Source organism: Magnolia sinica, chromosome 7, assembly GCF_029962835.1.
Source record: "Magnolia sinica isolate HGM2019 chromosome 7, MsV1, whole genome shotgun sequence".
Lineage (NCBI taxonomy): Eukaryota > Viridiplantae > Streptophyta > Magnoliopsida > Magnoliales > Magnoliaceae > Magnolia > Magnolia sinica.
The window spans coordinates 35,647,092-35,670,617 of record NC_080579.1 but is presented as its reverse complement, the minus strand read 5'-3'; the positions used below and the strand labels follow the sequence as shown (position 1 = coordinate 35,670,617).

The following is a 23,526-nucleotide window of genomic DNA, read 5'->3' as shown; positions in this document are numbered from 1 at the left end:
AACCACTTTCTCTAAAAGCTCGAATTGATAGAGCATGGCGAATTAATCCCTTTATCTCATAGCCCAGGCCCCAAATCCATGGGTTAAGTCCTCGGCCGAACCCTCCTCGTGTGCCCCAAATCCATGGGTTCCGCCCCCTCGTGGGCCCCAAACCCATGGGCTCCACCTCACACGAGCCACCCGCCTCACACAGGCTCCAAATTTATGGGTTCTTCAGACCACCCACCCCGAGTGTGCCCATGCATCCCACATGCCACCCCACTCGAGCCCGGTGTGAAAATGCTCCCGCATTACCTCTTCTCTTTCAACTTATCCATCTTGAGCAAGGTATTCCATATCGGTAACGGTGGCCGTAACGGTCACTACCATTATCGATACGGGTATCAACTGTAACGACCGATACGGGGGCGTAACGATTGTTATGACCACCGTAACGGTTGAAAATTTTCTTTTACCTGAAAAATTCTGAAAAAATATTTAGAAAACCAAGAATAATGTTAATATACCAAATATGTATTCATTTTTTGTTTTGAACATGTTTAAGGTAGTGTAACGGTCCACTCTTTGGTGAGAGTGTTGTATCGAGCTATCTAGTGAATTTGTGAACATGATTATATGTATCTAATGTTTACACATCACAATTAAGCATTAAAACTAGAAATAAGAAAATTTGCATAAATGCTACTTTTTCATTTTTTTGAAAAAAAAAAGAGGCCATCGGAGCTTCTATTCGTTCAAATCACTTCAATCTACGATTTTAATATTAAAAACTATAGTAAGAGTGGTCGAAATCTATTGTAAAATGATCAAACAGAGTTTTTGGAATGAGAAAAGTTTTAAAAAAAAAAGAAAAGAAAAGAAAAAGAAAAAAAAGAAAAAAAGAAAGAAAACAAAAAGTGGCTTTTTTTCGACCGTTACGGGGGCAATGGTCATTATGCCCCATAACGGCCTTTACGGCCACCGTAACGGCCGATACGGTCCCAAAAGATCAATTGCCCCGTTTCACCCCCGTATCGCGTAACGGTCATGGTCATTACCTATGCGAATCGGCTTTTATGGGTGTATCGTAACGGATACGGAACACCCTGTTCTTGAGCACCTCTTCTTTCGACATGCGAGTCCACCGTTCCTCTTGTGAGGTACACTGCAATTCTTTACACTTCGAACTTCAAGCAAGTTGCTGATTTCTCATTGTTCAATTCTTGAATCTTCTGCTGACTTTCCATTTTCTATAGCATTCTCTTTCTACTTTTATTAGTCTAAACATTCAGTGCAGCTTCAAGGATCCGAACCTATATGTGATTGTCTCATGATTCATTGTTGTTCAATTCCAAAAAAAAAAAAAAGAAAGATGAGCAGCAATAAAGGATGTGTGAATTCTTTTATGATATATTCTCTTAAAAGAGCCCAATTACTAGCTTAGGGCTGACTCTTATGTGTAGTCTCCTCATGTCCATTTCCCCTATGATCCTACACTCACCTATTTGTCTTCTCCTTTATCTTCTCTCATTAGATCTAGTTAGCTTCTCCATCTCTTTCCATAACTTGTAATCCATAGACCCCAACTTTTGCCCCTTTATTGATTGCTTTTGTTCCCCTCCCCAATGATCATTTGAGGCTTATATCTTCTTTCCCTGCTGTATATTCTTATAACTACATCATTCATCTACTAGAATGTTTCATCGTAGCTAACCGCAATTAGTAGAATGCTTTTAAGGAATCACGTGCATGTCAGTGGAAGTCTAAGGTGTAGTTCCATGGAACTTAGTTCATGGAAGAGAAGTTCCTGGAACTCCACTTTTGTTGTTTGGTGGATAACTCTATAGAGTTTCATGGCAAGTTTTATAATTTGGTTGGCAACTTACGTTGTAGTATTTGCATGACAAGTTTATGAATCTCTTCTTAAAGCTACAAAAGCGAACAAGAGATTTTATGTAAGGAGAGTTTGTAGAGTTGAATTGCAGAATGCATGTCGACATGGTACATGTGTGCTATATCTGGCCCTTATAACAGGTGAAGAATTTCCTTTTAATGCTCCTTCCATGGAAAGGTAGATTCGAGCATTTCTTTTCCGCTTGGGGAGGCAATAGGCACATTGGGTTAACGAGAGCTTTGAAAGAACTCAGGTTCCTTGTTTTCTAAAGACCTCTTTTTATATGTAAGTTGAATTTCCTTCAACTTGAAGAATCCAAGCAGTGGAGGCCTCAATTTCCATGGAACTTGAGTTTTCAACAGGGAGTTCAATTCATCCAAATGACTCCTTTATGAAACTAGAAACAGATCCCAAATCCCAAACCTTCACAATGGAAACTGTTAATGCATATTTATTTCATGCAGACTATGCCAAATGACAATGCTTCATCAATTCAATATCTCTACTTCTGAGTATGCTACTCTGGCCAGTTTGGATGCGTTGAAAAGTTTTCATGGAAAATTTTGCATTGTTTGAATATTTCATAAAAAATGGCAATGGAAAAGGAATGTTTGGAGCATTTCCATTTACAAGTGGAGTTTGATGCAATATTGACATATCGTGATGGCAAATCAATTTCAACATTTGCAAGATTTCATACAAAAAGAAGTCCACGAAGTTGTTTTAATGCTTTTTAGTTTAAAAAATATAGTAGCTGGAAAAATATAGCTGTTGGCAACTTATAGCCATTGTGACAACTTTCTTTCTACCATTGTTTAGGCTGATGATTGCCATCATTTGTGGCCTAATTGGGGCCAATATGCTAAGATGCTCCAATGATCGCTTTACTGTGGCCCATATGTTGTCATTTTGGTGTTTGGTGGTGTGGCATTTTTGCAGACTGCCACCCAATTAATAGCATAAATCTTTTTATGTGTGTGCCACAAGGCCCCTCCTTTTGTCCTACTTGTGCAAGTGCGATTCCATTTATTGTAGTTTCAAAGTGGTCCACATTCCAAGCTTGCAACATGCGCAACCCAGGCCCAAAGATGAATGGACCCTATCTCAAAGCTGGTCCATTTATCAGATGGGACTTCATGTCACTTGCCCATTTTCAAGCCATTAATCCATTCTTTAACAAACACGCAGCCCACCTGGAGAAATATGGCCAGCGTTATTCCCAGGCCAAGGCACATGCCACAATTCCAGTAAATGAACACCCCACATCCTACACACATGCCACTTGGCAGGTGTGACCTTCTCATTTCCAAATGGCTGCTAGCAAGAAGCAAGCAGGCATTCTCTCACTGTTTGGAAATCCTACAAGCCTTGGAGCACTCAAAATCCTATTACCTCTATCCATCTCTCCTCCAAACCCATCCCCTTCAAATCAATCATTCTCCTCCAACCCCTCACTAAAATTTACAATCCAAAATCCATTCTCCCTCACTAATCTCCATGTTTTCCAGTCCACTGGCCCTACACCAACAAGAAACCCCCACATTTGAGCCATCTGTTGCACCCAACCCTGTGCCATCTCCCCAGCCCTAAGACATTACCCCTGCAAGATCCCTCCAAGGATCAATCACCTAGCCCTAGAAAAGCTAGCAACATCTGTGGCATGATCGCCAGGCACTTGTTGACTACCTGCCTCCAGAACTTGATCTGGTCTGTCATCCCCTAGAAGATGTCATCTGCATAATGGGGCTTCCGCCTCTAGACTCTCTTGTAGGAAAGAAGATGATGGAAGGTAAGACGATTAGGTTAGGGTGATCATATTAGAGATTGGAATCATTCCCAAGATGGAAATGGAAAAGAGGTGTATTAAGTTTTAAAATGGAAATGATGGCATTGAATTTTTTGGTTGAAATGGAAATGAAAGAGTGACATTTTTGTGGACATGACCAATATCCTTGGGGCCTGTTTGATTTTCGTATTTACAGGTAAATAGCTTGTAAATAAATCATTATTATTTTTTACACTATTTTGGTTTTTGGAGTAATTCATCGAAAATCGTGTCGATTTTAAATGGATTCTGTGTTTCTATACATACAAAAATATAGAGTCCATCATGATGAATATGTTATATCCATGCCGTTCATCCGTTCCATAAGCTCATTTTAGGGCATGCCTCAAAAAAGAGGCAAATCCACAATTCAAATAGACCATACCACGTGAAACAGTGGTCCTAATGGACCTCATTTGCTGAAAGACAATACCTTCGTGGGGCCCACTGATGTTTATTTGTCATCCGACCCGTTCACAAGATCATGCAAATATGGATAAAGGGAAAACATAAAAATCAGCTTGATCCAAAATTTATGTGGCCCCCAAGCAATTATCAACAATAGGCGTTCAACTCCCACTATTTAATGCGGTGTGGTTCACTTGAGCTTTAGATCTGCCTCATTTTTTGGCTCATGCCCTAAAATGAGCTGGTGGAACGGATAAACAGCCTGGATATGACATAAACATCAGTATGGGTCCTTGATGTAGGACATGAAATTAAATATGGAATGCAAGAGATCAAGCTTGAGATTATACCAATTGTAAACAGTCACAAAATTCCAAATCCTACATACTATCAAACATTCAAAAAGGGGAATCTATGGGGTCCAAGCCTACACAACTTTAGGACTAGATCAAATAAAATTATAAGCCAAACAAACCCAAAGGAGTGTAAGAACCATCCATTCTTGCCAAGGATTGTTCCCCACTCAAGCGATTCACTAAATTTCAATTTGGGGGAAAATCCAGGGTTTACAAATTGGGGATAATTGGGATTTTGGACCTTTTAGGGTTAGGGATTTAGATTAAGGAGTTTTCAAAGTCAAAAGAGAAGGAAATAGAAGGAAAGAGACTACTTGGGAAGGTTGCACATGTTGGACAACCAGGGGGCCTGGATGCACATGCGTGATGGATCGTCCGTGGGTGCGTGGGGCCCACAAAATCGAAAAATGCCTCCTAGGCTGAGATCGGCCAGAAATGGACAGGTTCCATACCAAGTTTCGTGTCGATCCGATGCATGGTTTATGCATAGTATTTCGCCGAAGTTTCAGCCCCTCAGATGGGCCAGAATATGAAATCTGCTTGTGCACTGCTGTAGGAGAAAATTTGGATGCCAAAAGAGGTGAATCTGATGATGGGAGGGGTGATGGAATTTGTGTGTAAGAAGATGGAGATGGTTTGGAGCGGATGTAGCTTCGCACCATGCTAGTTAGCCCTTCGAGGAAGGGAGGGCTTCGCACTCAATTCGATTATTCAACCCAAAGAAAGAGAGAAGAAGAAAACGCAAGAATTTTTATTCTTAAACATCATTGTAATACCTACATGGGATAGCTATATTTATAAGAAAACCCTAAACCCCAAAAACAGAAAAAATTACCCTTGCGTCATGTGCACGCACTAATACCAAAGCTTAAAGCAAATAAGTACTAATCTAAGCAATCAAAGCCGTTCGAGAAGTTTCTGATAACAAAAGTAATCAAAACTCAAAATCTTAGATCATTTAAAGTAGTGGGCCACGATCATGAGATCCGATGGTAGAATCTATGTGATGATCGGGTCTACTCCAAAGCTCCATAACGCAACCCCCTAATTATGAGGCCCTCCAAAGATGTCGTCGTCGATCCAAATCGAAGCTAAGGCCCGCCTCCTCGAATACTTGCGCAGAGGGGGCGTGTGCATGATGTCCCCATCAGCCCTCCAGTTTTTGCATCCAAAATATATCCTACCTTTGTTTTGCACCAAGACATTTTCCCGGTCAATGTCAACTTCTATCCAAGAGATGGAAATAAAAGGGGAAGTAATGATGATGAATTTGCAATGCATTTGCATTGTAATTTGAAAATCAAACAAGCCCTTGCTCTAAAAAATGAGCGAAATACATTGTTTCCCTGTAAATGCATTTTTGCACTTTCAATTCAACACATTCAAATAGCACCTTAAATAGGAGATTGCAAGGATGGTGTTTCCATCAAACCATTTATGATGACAAATATATTTCTTGAAAAGAGATTAATATGGAATTCTTTATTAATCAAATATCTTCATCTATCACTGTCATGGTGCATCACTAGAGGTATTCAATAAAGGTTACTGTCGGTGTGCTGAAAGACTATTATTATCTTCATCTATAAATAAATAAATAAATAAATAAATAAATAAGAGAAAAGAGAAAAGATACTGGAAAATTTCGTAAAAACAGGAGAATTCCGAATATGTTTTCTTTTATGGTTTCAAACATGTATATGATGATGTAACATACCATTCTTTGGTAAGAATGCTGTTTTGGGCTGCCTGATGATTTTATTAACTTGAAAGAATGAGACTGACTTAAAAAGTCCTGTATTTAAGATTCTAAATATCCAATATCAATATAAATAAGATTATATGAGTAATGATAAGTTGATGAATGATGATACAATTATATAACCACAGATCACAATCCACAATCATATGCCCATAACCATTATTCATGAACTCATAGGTGATAAAGTAATTTCAAACATAAATACAAAACCACTACTCGCCATTAGTCACCAACCATCATTAACATCATCATCCGTCTTCGTTTTGATGATCCTCGTCTCTTAAGTAAAATCTTCAATCATCCTCTCCAAAATAGCCACACGACTCTTGTTGGCTCGCATAATGTTGGGTCATGCACCACAACTTCATCATAGTTTTCTTCTACTTGTTGCCCCATTTTCTCTAACTGAGGTAGAAGTGGGTCATCTTCATTATATATAGTCTAAGTTTATTGGACAAAAGTTACCTGGATTGGTTCACCATTCGCTTTGCATTTCTTATTCTCAACTTCATGTTGTAGTGTATGCACATATGTTGTCCAAATCTTCGTCCATAATCTATTAATTGTTTTGAATGAATTAATGCAAAATAACTTCTTTTTTTCTTTTTTTTTTGGTATGAAACCACACCAATCAGCTATATGCTTTTTTTTTTTTGCATACGTAATAGTAATACAGTCAAATGCACTGCTACATTATCAATCAAACAATTTGTATGATTCTCAGTTTCTTACCTGGAGCTATTTGAAATGTGCAAGTGCATCTAGAAGCTGCCTTAGCGAAGTCCATATATTTCTGACTTTGAAAAATAACATTCAATCATTTTGTTTTAAGCAACTAAATAACAAAATATGTATTCATGAATGACTAATGACCAGTAATTAAAGAGTTCAACTCACTTCATTTAATGCCCTTATCTGCCTATCCAAATTAGGCTCTAATATATTTATTACAATTTTCAGCCCAACACGGACCTCTTTATCCTCAATAAGTAATCCAGCATACTGAAACCTTGGATTTAGATAGTAGCCTACGTTATAATAATAAAAAGAATAAATGACTTTAATAATTGTATCATAAAATTACTCACTAATAAGTGCATCATAATTCATGCATGAGATATCACTTTAGTATTAGTTACTGTGTATCACTTCTATACTATTATCTGCCACATTAAGGTTATGGCAATGCTAAATCATCCAATGTTCATTGAATCTTCTAGTTATCTTTGTAGTATCACAATCATGATGAATAGTTGGTCATCTTTCAGTAATCTTTGTAGTTGTCACAATTACGACGAATAGTAAGCTTCATTTATATATGGCTTCATAAACGAAGACAATGTAGGTACCTCATCAGTATCTACATGATTAAGAATTCTTATCAGTAGTTCCATTACCTTAAGTACGTTTTTGGCTTTCTTCTAATATTTATTGTTTTTAATGGTTGCCACAACTTCAGCTATTGTCATTGATGTTTCCTGGTCATGCTTTGTTGAGCCACTCTTGGGAAGCAAGCATTTCACCTAACTCTCCCCCATGCTTGTATAAACTCTCAATGAAAATAAAATTTGTAGCAAATTCAACTTGTCACACTAGCTTTAAGTAACTCTCTCCCGTTCATGAACTTCCTTTTACTTGGTTATGATCATAAATGAATGTGGTGATTTATCTTGCCTTTTCAACCAATTTAGTAATATTTTTCTCATTTCCATTGCCTTCTAGTATGAGGTCGATACAGTATGTGGCATATGGTGACCAAAATAAATGCTTTCACTTCTTCATTAATATTTTTCCAATCGCTTCATACGTTGCCTAATTGTCAGCAATAGTTTATAGAATCTTTTTCATCCCAATTTCATCTACCATTATATTCATAAGTTTGAAAATATAAATTGAATCTTTTATTTTCTCGGAAAGGTATTTAACAATGATAACAATGGTTGTAACGACCATTACAACTCTATAGTGGTTGAAATGTTTTTGGAAGGAAAAAAACTGTATCAGTGTCATGGTGGCCTATTACATGCTTGTATTGGACCTTGTATCAACTCGTTATGTGACACAAGGGCTAAAATAGTCGATTTTAATACACACACACACACACACACAATAAGGTCGACCTCATGGGAACTTCCCATGAGGTCGAGCTGTGTGGGCCCCACCGTGATGTGTATCAAACATCAATACTGTGCATTTGATGGGACCCCTTTAGGTTATGGGATTCCCAAAAATTAGCCGTATACGGAACTCAGGTGGGCCATACCATCTAAAACCATGTGAAGACATGCTTAAAACATATAAAATCACTTGGCGGGGCCCACCTGAGTTTTGAATGCAGCTGAAACTTGGTCCGACCCCTCATCCAAGTGGGACAGACACAATGGATGACGCAGGACATGAAATTCAAATATGATGTGCAAGAATTCAGGCTTAACATCACATTAGTTCAGAAACAACTACACAAATTCCATATCCCACATGAAAGTCCAAACATTCAATTAAGGGGAATCTATGCGAGTCCAGGCCTACACAGGCTAGGGCTGGAACAATAAAAATTATAAGTCAAACGATACTCAAAGGGAAATAGAATTCAGCCACACATGCATAATAATCAGCCCCTAATCCAAGGAATTCCCTAATTTCGATTCAAGGAACCCTAGGGGGAGAGAAGGGGCAAATCAACTAGGGATAATGTAATCTGGGGCCAGGATTTATGAAATTAGGTATAAAAAGAGGAAAATATGAAGAAACCTGAACCCGAGGCAGCTCTTGCGCGTGGACAACGGGCTAGGTGTGTCCGCACGTGCGGTCGAGGTCGGCCACACGTGTGGTGGGGGATCGAATCCAAAAAAGAATTCCTTGGCCTTGGACGGCCAGGCTTGAGCTGCAAAACCTCCTAATCTCACGTCGTTTCGAGCTATGATCTGGGCGTGGTGCTCCGTCGAAGTTTCAGCCCTTCTGCAGGGCTAGGTTCTGAAAACCGGCTGTAGAGGGATGAACAGCTGCAAAACAAACGGATTTAACGCGAAGATAGTTGTGGGATGGATGAAATAGGATGGAGGGGCGGATTGAGATAAACGTGGCTTCGCACCACGGTAGTTAACCCTTCGAAAATAGAGGGCCTCGCACCTACTTTAATTTTTCCACAACTCAGAAACTCAGAGAGTAGAAAAACCACGTAGGAATTTTTATTCAACTTCAATGAATCAAAAGAACTACAAGGGATGCCTATTTATAGGGAAAACCCTATACCCTTAAACTCGCGACATGTGCGCAACCTATTACTTGGCGATGAAGTAAACTAAAATAAAAACCAAACAAAGAAATCTAAAGCGTTCATGATGTTCTAAATAATAACAATAAGCAAAACATAAAATATAAAATTAATCCGACTAGTAGATCATGAGATCTCATGATGGGCTTTTCTTGACTATCGGGCCCACTCTTTTCAAAACTGTCTTCTAAATAGGAGGCCCTCCCTGGATGTCGTCATCGAGACAGATCGACGGTGGGGCCCTCCTTCGTACGTACATGAGTAGGGGGGTGGCGTGCGTGCGTGCGCGTGCCGGATGTCCCCATCAACTCTCCCCGGCTGCGAAGATATCGCCACTGGTGAAATAAAACTCCTGAATCGCTCCAAGATGTTAGGATCAAGTTTCTAAAGCTCTTCCTCAGTGAGCCACGTGCTATCGGAAGTTGGGCGTGACTTCCATTTAACTAGGTACTTTTGAAAACCGCCATCCGATGTGGAAACTATCTCATGGTTCAGGATATCCTCTATTTCCTCTGTGTGAAGGCTAAGTATTGGAGGTAGAGGCTGGGAAGAAAGGTCGGGAAGAGGCCATGGATCAAGGGGTAAATCTGGGGAATCAAAATGGGTGGGCGAAGGGCCGGACAAAGTATCAGTGGGTCCCTGAAAAGCAACTAGATCCTCTATATTGAATGTGGAACTAATTCCCGTAGAAGGTGGAAGATCTACCTCATACGCATTGAGACCGTTTCGTTTTATAATTTTGAAAGGTCCAGCGCTACACGCGTGTAACTTATGAACGGCCCCTGGAAGATACCGCTCGGGCCTAATGCGGACCATCACAGAGTCCCCAATATTGAATTCTTTGAAACGTTTATGTTGGTCTGCAGAAAATTTGTAATGTTCATTACCAGTAGTGATCTTTCACTTGATTTCTTGATGCAATGAATGTATGTGATGCACAAAAGACTCTGCAGACTCTGATGGCCTATGAGACAATGACATAGGGATAAGGTCAATAGGCTTCCTAGCTTTGTAACCAGTAACGACTTTAAAAGGACTTATACCTGTGGACCTATTGACAGAACTATTGAATGCAAATGCCCCTGCATTAATGGATGGGCTGGATTTGTGAACTACTTCTCAGTGGGCCCAATAAATGATTATGAATTTTTAATGGGAGGGTAACCCCTCTCAACTATTGTATGTGGTGTGGCCCACCCGAGTCATGGATTGACTTGATTTTTAAGCCCATGGTCCACTGTGGAATGGTGCATCTGGCCGATGGGGTAGACGTTTGACACACATCACGGTGGGGTCCACACAGCTTGACCTCATGGTAAGTTACCATGAGATCGACCTCATAGTACCATTATATATATATATATATATATCGGGTGTTTAAGCCCCGCGTCACGTATTGAGCACCACTATTACCATCATGTAATGGTTGTTATGCCGATAATATAACCATTTTTTACTATCATTGTCCTTTGATGCATCAATGACAGTTTGAAACATCCTTCCTGAGCGACTACACTATAAAGTTTATTATGCTGTCTGGTTGGGCCAATCCAACAATCACGTATAGTATCGCATCCTTTACTATGTCATACCGGTCTAAAAAGCGACCATGTATGCCTTAACTTCTCGGCATTATGCATTTGTCCATTTTTCCCTAATCTTAGGAGTTGTGGGAGCATGAACCCATTCGCTTGCCTCTGCTGCTGAATCTAACCACTTGCTGATAGGGTGAGTTTGCAACATTTGGAGCTATGTTGGCACATATGAATAGCTTAACTGCTGCTCTACCAAGCTTCTCAACTGCAGGTTTTTCCCACGTTTTTTTTTTTTCAACATCTTTTGCTTTATTGTCTCAATTCTAAACAAAATGCAATCACATGAAGGCCTCTCTAGCTCCGATATCATCTAAGTTTATAGCATGAAATACACCTCCTTCAGCTGCAACTACAGTATTCCGTAATGGCCACCACCGTTACCTTTATGATTTGGACTGTAACGATCATTATGGCCCTCGTAACAGCAGTTGTGCTCTCTCTCTCTCTCTCTCTCTCTCTCTCTCTTAAATTTTAAAAAATAAAAATAAAATAAAAATAATTGAAAAACCTGCATTAGCCATTACAAGTTCAGGGGGGGGGGGGGGGTTGGACTGTTAGGGGGCTGTAATGGCCGTTACAGGTCTCTTTTTTTCTTCTCAACTTCCTTTACAACCCGGTAAGCAATGTATTGGCCACGTTCTCTACGTAAACTAGAAACGACCTTGCTAAGGAGTGGAAGTTTGATTAGTGTTAAATGGCCTGTAAAGAGCATGTGGAGCAGGCCTAGTACTTGGACCATGCCAAGTGAGAATAAGAGGGAACTGTGAAAGTTGGCAGCCTTCTTGTGATTTTGCAAGTTTGTTAGTGGACCCATCATAGTCGGTACTCATCATTGTTGGTTATAATTCCTTGCTGCTCCATATCCAATAAAACATGTTCCCTCATCTAGTGGGCAACTCGGCCCTAGTTCTCTTATATCACATGCTGGTTCCATGTGTACTTTTTGTTATTGGTGCATGAATGATTTTGTGATGTGTAGTAGAAGCAATTGCAGATGTCTTTTTTCATAATGCCTTGAAGCTCTCAAGTGGTCTACTTTCATTGCTTCTTTTGTGGTTTATCTATCACGTCTAGGTAATTCATGAAATGGAATGTTTTGTGCTACTTTATATACATTTTTCATGCTGTGGTGTTTTTTTTTTATTGTTTGAATTTCTTTTTTTCTTTCTTTTTGACTTTATCTTATGTGAATGAAATGAAGATAATCTGAGTGGCGGCAGTATTAATGATCCGGTTGAAGATGGTGATACTGCTCTTCATCTTGCCTGTCTCTATGGCTACACATCTTGTGTTCAGGTGGCAACCTAATTTTGCAAGCTCTTTGTTCTGTTTATGTACTGATGGAATAAGGATACTAACAGTACAAATACTCAGCTATTGTTGGAAAGGGGAGCTAGCTTGGAGTCCAAAGACGAGGAAGGCACAATCCCTCTTCATGATGCTTGTGCAGGAGGTAGGCAATCTTGAGTGAATAGCACAATCCTCACCCAAGGATATTTACATTATATTCTGGCTTTTCAGTTTGTGCAGGTGGGGCCTATGGTTCAGTGATTCCCTTTCCTTCCTGATATATGTTGCCCTTAAAATTTTCCTGATAGGACAATTTTTTAAAGCTTGGGCCTTTTCTTTTGTTGAATTTGCACCACTGCTGCATCTTTCTTCTTGAACATTGATTTTGAGGTGATGAATTAAAAGATTAGGGTCATTCGACCAAGGGGATTTTTGAGGTAAGGTCCTACAATGGAGTGGCACAGCAGACTGATAATCTGGGTCACGCACCATAGGCCCAACTTGTACAAACTGAAACCCTGAATATGCTGTGCATATTCAGGCCGAGGATCCCACAATTCCTCATCTTGGAAATCACTATCCTTGCTACCTCGTGTGTATCTATTTTGACTGATGGTGTCTGCAGGATTTACTGAAATTGTCCAACTTTTGATTGATGCGGCTGATGGACCAGACTGTGTAAGGAGAATGCTTGATACAGTTGATACTGAAGGAGATACTGTGAGTGGCCTTTGAAATCCCCAAAACACTTGTTCTTTAATGTGATCCATCACCATCTGATCAAAGTACATGAATTATTGTCTCTCTAGCCTCTTCATCATGCAGCGAGAGGAGAACACATGGATGTTGTACGCTTGTTGGTGACTGCTGGAGCTTCTCCCAGAAAGCTAAACAGCTTTGGAAAGGCTAGTAAAGGGTGTTCAATGACCATTCTTTCTTCTTCTTCTTCTTTTCAGTCACACCACCTTATCTTTAACATGCTGATTGTTGCCTTCAACAGATCCCAGCAGAGCTCCCAGATCCAGGCACTGAAGTTAGGAGCTTTTTAGAAGCTGCTGTTGCTAGTGCTGCTGCCTCCCACTAGGATTCTCTTGTTGTAAGCGCAGCTGTGGATGTTCTTCACATTTCTTTCTTTATGAAGGTAAAATTTTCTCTTTTATAATAGATTCTCTAATGTGCTTATTGATGAGCTTGAGGAGATGAAACCAGTGGATGCAGTTTATTCATGTCCATTTTGTAGTTCCATAGGGAATGCATTTTTGTTTTGTTTTGTTTTTTTATTTTTTTATTTTAATTTTTTTTCCTGTGTTTCTCAATGCTTGAGTTTGGGTAAGTACTTCCATTATTGTCAGCAACAGTATTGATCAAGATCGCGGATCATTAATATGTCTGAACTAGGAGTTATAACATCCTTGACTTGTGGATATGCACAATGTAATCCAGTATCCAGTTCATCCAAGTGGGGTCCTTGGTTTTGTGGTCTGGGCTATTGGTATATTGGGCATCTCCATTGATAGATCATTCTGCAACTATCTATGTGATAGGATGATTCCAATCTTTAAATTCATGGCCTGAGAGTAGATCATCTAGAAGAGACCACAACGGTCCAAATTCAACAAATAAGGCCCTAGGCTGGTGTGTAGGATTCTTCTATTGATGAGAACTTTGGTTCATGGTCTATCCACCATGGGGCCCAAAAGGCTAATGGCTTGGATCATTGAACTGTGGGCCCCAGTTGTACAAACTGAAGACCTGAATATTTTGCGCATATTCTTAGTTGAGGATCCATTCTCATATACCAATCTCTGCTCCCTCCTTTGCTTCAGAACGTGTAACCAGAGTTATCTGCATAGTTCCTAGACCTGAAAACTTGACTCAACTAGATGTTCAGCTGGGTCAGGTTGACTCAAAGAGTCGAACTGACTGGACCTGATATTTAATTATTGTAAATTGAAAGTATTAGGAATGTAGATGGATATTTAAAATAGTTAAATTAGTACAAGAAAAATATAAAACACAACTCAAATAAAAAACTACGAAGATACCTCGCTGGTTAAGTGCGTTGCTTACTTTGGTTGAGGTGGGAGGTTCAAATCCCCATTTTCTGCCTTCTTTATTTTTAATTAAATCTCCACCCAGGGGGTGAGTTACTTGATTTGAGTCACACTGAGTCATGTCGAGTTGATCAAGCCATTGAGTTGATTTGACGAGTGTCTCTGAGTCCAGGATGAGTCAGGCCTAATACCAAATTTCCCAGCTACTCAGCTTGAAATCTTGCCAAGCTGAGTCAGCAAGTTTTGGAACTATGATTATGATCCCCTGACCTTAGGGTATGAACATTATATTCTGGCACATGGGGCTCATGGTTCAGTGATCCAGACTGCTGGTCTGTTTGCACCCTCTGTAGATGGTGATACAATCAACCCCACATCTAGATCAAGAGATAAAACCCATGATCCAGACTGATGAGAAAAAAGAGGGCCCCTAATATGTATACAGTCTTTCCCATTAGGTTGGTGGGTCCCACGGATGGCAAATCAGTTCATGGACCTCACACGTGCACTGCTCATCCGTGTAGAACCCCGTGGTCTGTACAAATTGTTTAGCTCTGTTAGCATGTTTTCTGTTTAATTCCTTAATTCATTCCTTATTAAAATACACGTGTAGCAGGTTCTAACAGTCCTAGTTGGATGTGTATGGATTGTAGAGCCGTTGTTTCTAAACAATTGTTATTTTCCTGAGACTTGAAATTGGAGGTGAGGCCCCTTCCTTTGTGTGGTGAGACACTAAATGAACCATGGTTTGGAGACATCCCACCCTGTTTATCTTTCCACCCTTCATTATCTATTCATGTTTACTTTGGAACAGATTTCAAAACATTTCATCCGTTGGACATATGTTTAGACGGCTTAGTTTGAATGGATTTTTCAGATTCCTTGACTTGGCTAGTTTCTGGATTTTCTGTAGTTCAATTCAATCCGATATACTCCTTCGGTTGATTAAACCCATTACCTGAACAATTTGCTCATCTTTGTTTTGCTAATCACATGACAGAATTGTCTGTTGAGAATCTGATTCTTTAGTATATATTTTTGTTTATTGCTTATAATCTCTTTCTTCTGAAGTTTGATCTGACACAAAGCTCTGATTGAAAGACAGTTGCACAACAACTATATAGACCAAGTAGTAAGCCAGTCCTTTACAATCTGATTTCGTTGATTATCAGGTGTTCGTTTCAACTGAAATCCGTTAGGTCAACATCAATCAAAGTTTCCATGGCAACCCTTTTCACCCAATACCATTCCGTGGGTTTCCATATTCAGCCCATGAGCCACTGTCCTAATATTCTAATCTATCAGTTCAATATTCCCGTCCAAATTTATAACAGACTCAACAGGCTGTGTCAGTTCCCAAGTGAGTCCATTTAACTCATTTTCTTCACATTTGCACAATCTCCTAACCTTTGAATAATTGAGAAGTTGTAATATTTTGATCTTTATAGGTTTTAGGGATACCCCACATCCATGGTGAGGTAAATCTTATTATTGGTTTGGATCATTAAAGAAGTTCCCATGTTATGTGCCTAAGGTGTTGGTGTATCTTATAGCAATATTAGGGATGCATTTTTATCAAACCTGGAATAGAGGGACCATTTATACCGGCCTACGAAAGTTCCATAAAAACTGCGTGCGTAGAGTCGGAGAAACAGATATGTCTTAGAGCCAACGTTTGTTTGAATGGTATGTACCGTTGGCTCAACTCATATATTGGGTCCTAGCATGGATGGCATGTATAATATACAAAACTGCACTTATTAGACTTTCTCATCCATAGACCATCTGTCATTAAAATGACAGTTTTATATAAATAAAATATAATAAAATAAAAATAATAATATAATTAATTGTCAAAAGAGAAGTAAATGTTTAATTTCAAAAGTTCCATTTTTGAAACACAAGAGACCCTTAACGGGGCCCAATAGATGGATGGACCAGATTGATCATTCAACCGGCCATGTCCACTGTGGATCACACCCTAGGTTTGTTTGTTTGTTTTCTTGTTTTTTTTTTTTTCTTATTGGCCCTCTTCGTCTCAAAAATCAGAAAGAAAAAATAAAATAAAATAAAATCTTTCAGATAAAAAAGAAAGAAAGTTTCATGGAGATTTCATTTTCCATCGAGAGATTTCACACTTTTCTTTATTCAGAAATTTCTTCTCGATTCCTGCTAACATTCCACCGTTGTTGATCTAGAAGCAGTGGAAACGATGGGCGCCACCATGGGCGATGTTGATGCAAATGTCCGATTCCTCCTCTTGGACCTTCGTGTACCTGCACAAAAGAAAAAGGGACAAAGGAGACCCTGGCTTGAGCAGGGGACCCTCCGATGCCAAAGTCAGGCCTGGATTCTAGGTCTAAGAGTATTGAGGAGCTTTTTAGAGAGGATTTTCTCCGTCCCTCTCAAGGTGACAGGGGTCCTTCTTTTATAGCTACTGGGGCGTGTGTCGCACAAGGATTCTCTTCCCGATATTGAGCGCGGGATCTTCTCCTGGAATCACGGGGATAAGATCGTGCCCATCTTGAGCCTTCATCCGATCCCGTGAGCTTCGGGGTCGGAGATCTTATCCCAAGATATCCGGGATGAGGCTCGTCCTAGCGATGGTCGGTCTGGCAGGGTGGTCCGCCCGACGCATGCCCGGGACGCTGATGAGTCGTCCGAACCGACTCAACCTTTGTCTCGGTTTAGCGCACCATGCCTCGGACTTGACACATCCTTTTGTGATCCGAGGCATTAAGTCCGAGTCTGCGGACTTGTATTTTTTATCCCCAACAGTAAGCCCCCCCTACTCCGTGTGTTTCATATGACACTTAGGAGTAGCGAGTTTTGAGTCGGTTCATAACCCAGTCCGAGACAGTAGGTGGTCATTTAATGCGTTCCATGTCGCCTTTGACGGGAGGCGGTTCGGTTCCTGACATCGCATGCGCCGTCAGCCGTCAAGTCGCTCATCCCGCCAATGAGGGTTGGACACGTAGCAAGAGCATTATTGTCGTCAGTCGACGAGCGCCACGTGTCGAGTGGGGGAATCGATGCAGGCGTCGAATCATTTCCTCATTAATTACTCCCGCCGTATGGCAGTCTTATAAATTGGTGGGGGTCCGCATTTTGAACTTCTATTGCCATTCCTACTTTTCATTCCCTTTGGAGCCTTCTCAGTCTTTCATCTTCTTCCTTTCCTCTCTCTTAACCGTCAGCGCTTCCTTCCGCCATTTCCGTTTTCCTTTCTCCCTCCGGTGAGTTTCTCCTCCCTCTCTATTAGATAATAATGGCGGATAAGGGTTCTCGAAGTCCCCAGGGGGGAGCTTCCGGAGACGAAGGCGAAGCGCAACATTTTTGGAATGTTGCGGAATCGCCTTCCTTACTGACGGAGATAGCAGTGGATGTCAACGCTGCTTTTCTATCCGAGAGAGTCACTGAAGCTCCGGCGGAGCGCCCTGCTTCTGTTGTTCCTTCTCGTGGTGGGTCGTCTTTATTAACCCGCCCGGGAAGGCCTAACTTCCCAAGGGGCATGGAGGAAGATGAGGAGGAAGAAGATGAAATGTTGATTGCCGAGGGAACCTCCGACCCAGTTCCCGTTGATGAACCGGCGCATGCCGAGTCTGAAGGAGAAGGATCGGGGGAAGATTTAAGCGGTCCGGTTCCCTCAGTTTTAACTGAGGCGGACTTAGACAGAATCCGAATCGGGTATCACATCCCCGAATCGGTCATCACCTATCTCCCCCGTCCAAATGACTTGCCGGATCACCCTCCTGCTGGGGCGGTCGCCATTTACCAAGTGTCAATGCAATGCGGCTTGCGTCTGCCCCTTCAGGCCATCGTCCGGGGAGTATTGTCTCGCATTCAGATTGCCCCGGGGCAGATAGTCCCGAATGGGTGGAGGAATTTATTCGGGTGTGCGGTGTTGTGGGCCGAGATGGAGCAGCCACCGCTCACAGTCGACGAATTTCTCCACCTGTACCAAATGCGGGTGAATCCGAACTATCCTGGCTTCTACGTCTTCGCTGCTTGGCGAGGCGGAGGCGGTTCCTTGATAACTGACCCTCCCACTTCCAACAAACATTGGAGAGAGCGTTGGTTTTGGGCATGTGGTCGGTGGGAGACTGACAACTCCGGGTCTTACGAGGCTCGTGTTCCTCGGACATTCCAGAGGGCAGGTGACTTGGGTTCTCTCTCTCTCGTCCTTTTTCATTTTTTGTAATATTCTGAGTCCGAAGACTTGTGTCTGGCAGATATTCCGAAGAAGCGGCCGAAGCTCGGCTCAAGTGCCTCGGCTCGGATCAAAGAGTTGAGGACGTTGGATCCTGACAGGTCTTGGAAGGTGCTTCTACAGCCGGAACGCCTTCATCTCGTCTAGACTCGGAAGTCACGGGTAATTGAAAATGTGTCTTCTGAGTTTGAATTTTTCCCGACTTACTTCGTTTTTTTTTTTTTTTTTTTTCTGAGATCCGCTGAAGCCGTCCCAATCTCAGGATTGTTCACGAACCGGCTCCCTCAGAAATGACTGGAGCTTGTCCTCCCCTTAGGGCAGTCACGAAGTTGAAGGCTCCGCCGCGGTCAGTTCTTCTGTCGGAGCCTCGGCTGCCGAAGAGGCAAAGGGTCGTGCGGAAGGAGAAAGAGCCAGCGAGTTCTTCTGCCCCCTCCGTCGTCGTAATTCCCGACCCGGAAGAAAGGGCGGAGGAGACGGCGGCCGCTGCCTCGGAACCTCAGGCGGCACCCGACTCGGCGAACGTTGAAACGGACGTTCCGAGACGGGAGGAAGAGACCAGGGCCGCGTCTTCCAGAGGGGAATGTGAGACGAGGACCGCATCCTCCAGAGGGGAGGAGACGAACCAGGAAGGGTCGTCTGTCCTGCAGCAAGTGGTATCGGGGATGGTTCCCTGGGCCTTAGCCCACGGTGGCGAAAGAGAGTTCGTGAGGCTCTATAACGCCCCGTCATCTCAAACCGTCAGCCATGCAGCGAGGATGCTTTTCGAACTCGCTCCCTGCTTGATTAAGGCCAGCAAGGAGCTATCCTCAACTCATCGGCTGCAGACCCTTCTGTCAGAAGCTGAAGGGCGGCGCGAGGAGGCCGAAATCCGGGTCGGCATCCTGACAGGCGAGGCGGCTCTTGCCCGGAAGGCTGCCGAAGATGCGGGAGCAGAGGCGGCTTCCTCTAGAAGAGCCTTGGATGAAGCGAGAGCGGAGGTTGCTCGGGTACTGGCTCTGCTCTCCGAAGTTGAAGAAGAGAACCGGCGAATTCTCGCAGTTCATGCTTCGTGCGCAGATGACTTAGCTCAGGCTAAGCTTGAGGCGGCGGAGCGTATTCGACAGGCCGACGAGAAGGCTCGGGAGGCTGAGAAGGCCAGGGACCAAGCCGTCCAAGCTTTCCTTGAGTCGGCAGAGTTCGAGGACGAGAGGGACCGCTTGTTCCAAAGCGAATATCTGGAATGCGTCAAGGATATAAAGGAATCTTTTCCTGACCTTGACCTTTCGGAAATCGAGGGTGGAGCAGCCCCGGAACCCGAGAACCCGGACGCCGCTGCCGAAGACACTGCTGCTGGGGGCGAGGCCGGTGCATGAGGACAGTTACCAGGGCCCTTTGATTTTTTTTATTTATTCACTTTGATGTAGTCACACATTGTATTTGTACGTGCTTTGATGAATGAAAGAAAAATACTTAGCTTTATTCATTTGATTTGGCTTTAACCTTTCTTAGTTCAGAGTCTTTAAACATCGAGTACCGAGCTAGGGATAGTAGACCTTGAGGTGTTCAGCGTTCCAAGGGTGAGGCAATGGTTGTCTGTTTAGGTCTTCTAGCCGATACGTTCCTGGTCGTATGGTGCCCGAGACGATATAGGGTCCTTCCCACTTGGGTCCCAGCGTACCCGATCCAAATTCCTTGGTGTTGGAGAAAACTTTCCGGAGAACCATATCTCCCATTCGAAACCTTCTAACCTTAACTCGGGTATTGTAGAACCGAGCCACTTGTCGTTGCCGCGCCTCCGTGCGCAGCCGCGCCACTTCTCTTTGTTCGTCCAAAAGGTCGAGTCCGAGTGCAAGGAGTTCTTCATTCTCTTCTGCATTGAATGAGGTGATTCGAGCCGAAGGTAATCCGACTTCAACGGGAGTGACGGCTTCCGAGCCATAAGCTAGTGAAAACGGAGTCTCTCCTGTGGCTGTTCGAGCTGTAGTTCGGTAAGCCCAAAGAATCTTCGGGAGCTCTTCGGCCCATGCTCCTTTGGCCCGGCCAAGCTTGGTCCGAAGATGTTGCTTGATAATCTTGTTAACCGCCTCAACCTGTCCGTTGGTTTGAGGGTGATGAGGTGATGAATAAACGTTTCTGATTCCGAGGTTGTCGCACATCTCGCGAAAGCTCCTATTATCAAATTGCCTTCCATTGTCTGTGACAATGGTACGGGGCACTTCGAATCGGCAGATAATGTTTTTCCACACAAACTCGGTGATCTTCTGCTCGGTTATTTTAGCTAATGGCTCTGCCTCGGCCCACTTCGTGAAATAGTCCACTGCTACCACGGCAAACTTGGTCTGACCTTTTCCCATAGGGAGCGGGCCTATGATGTCGACACCCCATTGTGCGAAGGGCCAGGGACCAGTCATCGGCGTCAGTGCCTCGGGGGCTTGCCTCGGAATTGCTGCGAATCGTTGACATTTGTCGCATTTTTGGACGAGCTGGCGAGCGTCGTGTTGGATAGTGGGCCAGTAATATCCCTGTCGTAGGACCTTATGGGCGAGAGATCGCCCTCCAGAGTGGTTTCCGCAGATTCCTTCATGGATTTCCCGTAATACATAATCTGCCTCGCTGGGTTTGAGGCACCGCAGCAACGGGGCGTAGTAATCTTTCTTATAGAGGGTTCCGTTGAGTATGGTGTAACGGGAGGCTCGGATCTTAATTCGTCGAGCCTCGGCGCGATCCTCGGGCAACTTCCCTTCGTCAAGGTATTGGCGGATTGGATCGATCCAGGATGGTTCCGAGTTGATTGTATTGACGGCCTCGCTAATTGGTTCATCTATACTCGGCTTATCGACGTATTCGACAGGGACAGACCTGGGTATTTCATCTTCATCGGCTGAGGCGAGCTTTGCTAGTAAATCGGCTTTGCTGTTTTCCATGCGAGGGATCCGAGTGACACGATAGAGTTGAAATCCGTTGATAAGTTCTTTTGCTTTCTGCATGTACGCCCTTAACTAGTCTTTTCGCGTCTGGTATACACCGGTAACTTGATTAACAACCAACTGAGAGTCGCTGAAAACACTGAGGTGCGTGACCTCCAAGCTAGCGGCGAGACGGAGGCCGAGTAACAATGCTTCATATTCCACCGTATTGTTCGACGCTTGGAATCCGAGTCGTAAGGCATACTGTATATAGGTATGATCGGGGGTTTCCAGCACAACCCCAGCCCCACTTGCCTTCGAGGTGGAAGAACCGTCGACAAATAGTTTCCAGGGAATGGGGTAGGTAAGGGTCGGGGGAGCGGTTGTTGGAACTGCAACATCCTTTGGCATATCGTTGACCGGGAGCTCGAATGGTGGAGTTCCTTCGGCGATAAAATCAGCTACTGCTTGCCCTTTGATTGCTGCCTTTGGTTTATATTGAATGTCAAATTCACTCAATTCGATGGCCCATTTCGTGAGTCGGCCGGAAGCTTCTGGTTTCTGCAATACCTGGCGAAGCGGAAGATCGGTCATTACGATGATGGTATGGGCATGGAAGTACGGCCTGAGTCGGCGAGAGGAAGTGATTAAAGCCAAGGCCATTTTTTCCAGGCTTGGGTATCTTGTTTCCGCCGGCAATAATGTTTTGCTGACGTAGTAAACCGGCAGTTGCTTTCCTTCGGATTCTCGTATCAAGGCCGAGCTAACCGCTGCCTCGGACACTGCTAGGTAAAGGAGCAGAGACTCCCCCGATTCGGGCTTTGATAAGAGAGGTGCGGAACCGAGACATGATTTTAATTGTTGGAATGCCGCTTCACATTCTTCCGTCTACCCATTGTTTGTCTTCCTTTCAATTGTTGAAGAAAGGGAGACATTTATCGGTGGCTGGACAGGAACCGATTAAGTGCCGCGACTCGTCCAGTTCAACCTTTGTATGTCCTTTATGGTTTTAGGGATTCCATATCAATCAAGGCCTTTATCTTCTCGGGGTTTGCCTCTATTCATCGCTGACTAACCAAGAAACCGAGGAACTTTCCAGAGCGCACCCCAAAAGCGCATTTATTCGGATTCAGCTTCATCCGAAACTTTCGTAGGGTGAGAAACATTTCTTCTAAATCACTCACATGATCTGCCGCGTGTATACTTTTGATGAGCATGTCATCAATATATACTTCCATGGTTCGGCCTATCAGCCGAGCAAAGATTTTATTAACTAATCTTTGATAGGTTGCGCCGGCATTTTTCAGACCAAATGGCATCACTCGGTAACAATAAAGGCCTTTGTCGGTGACAAAGGTAGTTTTTGATTTATCTGTCTTATGCATTGCAATCTGATTATATCCTGAATAAGCATCCATGAAGCTAAGGAGCTCATGTCCGGCGGTGCTATCTACTAGTTGGTCTATCCTTGGAAGCGGAAAGCTATCCTTTGGGCAGGCTTTATTTAAGTCAGTATAGTCAATATAGACCCGCCACTTCCCGTTGGATTTCTTTACGAGCACGACATTCGCGACCCACTCTGGATAGTATACTTCTTCTACGAAATTAGCCTGGAGGAGTTTGTCGACTTCTTCCTCAATGATAGCGTATCGTTCAGGGCCGAGCGGTCGCCGCTTCTGTCGGATCGGTCGATACGACGGATCGATGTTGAGTCGGTGAGTTACCACAGAGAGGTCGATCCCGGGCATATCTTCATGACTCCAGGCAAAGACGTCGGCGTACCTACGGAGCAGGGCTGTCAGCTTTTCTTTCAAAGGGGATTGCAGAGACGAGCCAATTCGTACCGTCTTGGATCCATCTGTCTCGGCCAAGGGGACCGAGACAAGATCCTCGACCGGCTGTCCTCGTTCATAATTCTCGCCCCGAGGGTCCAATGATTCAATCGTTAATATGTTGGTCAGACTTTTGTCGGCGGCTCCTTTTACGGCTATCAT

At 43.1% G+C, this 23,526-nt stretch overlaps 1 protein-coding gene across 4 annotated transcripts in view; it reads left to right on the top strand.

The window, feature by feature from the left end:
* Positions 1 to 23,526, top strand: part of LOC131251294 (uncharacterized) — a 35,041-nt gene that overhangs the window by 5,760 nt on the left and 5,755 nt on the right. The window contains exons 2-7 of one of the 4 annotated variants that reach the window (XR_009173721.1): positions 12,295 to 12,389; positions 12,468 to 12,546; positions 13,009 to 13,103; positions 13,193 to 13,288; positions 13,384 to 13,524; positions 16,642 to 16,665. Coding sequence is in view for 1 of the 4 variants with exons in the window: in XM_058251921.1 (XP_058107904.1) it covers positions 12,295 to 12,389; positions 12,468 to 12,546; positions 13,009 to 13,103; positions 13,193 to 13,288; positions 13,384 to 13,467 (449 nt within the window). In the remaining 3 variants the exon portion in view is untranslated. Of the gene's footprint in view, positions 1 to 12,294; positions 12,390 to 12,467; positions 12,547 to 13,008; positions 13,104 to 13,192; positions 13,289 to 13,383; positions 13,610 to 16,635; positions 16,666 to 23,526 lie in introns of those variants that run through there. The other 3 variants (XR_009173719.1, XR_009173720.1, XM_058251921.1) reach the window with 3 other exon arrangements.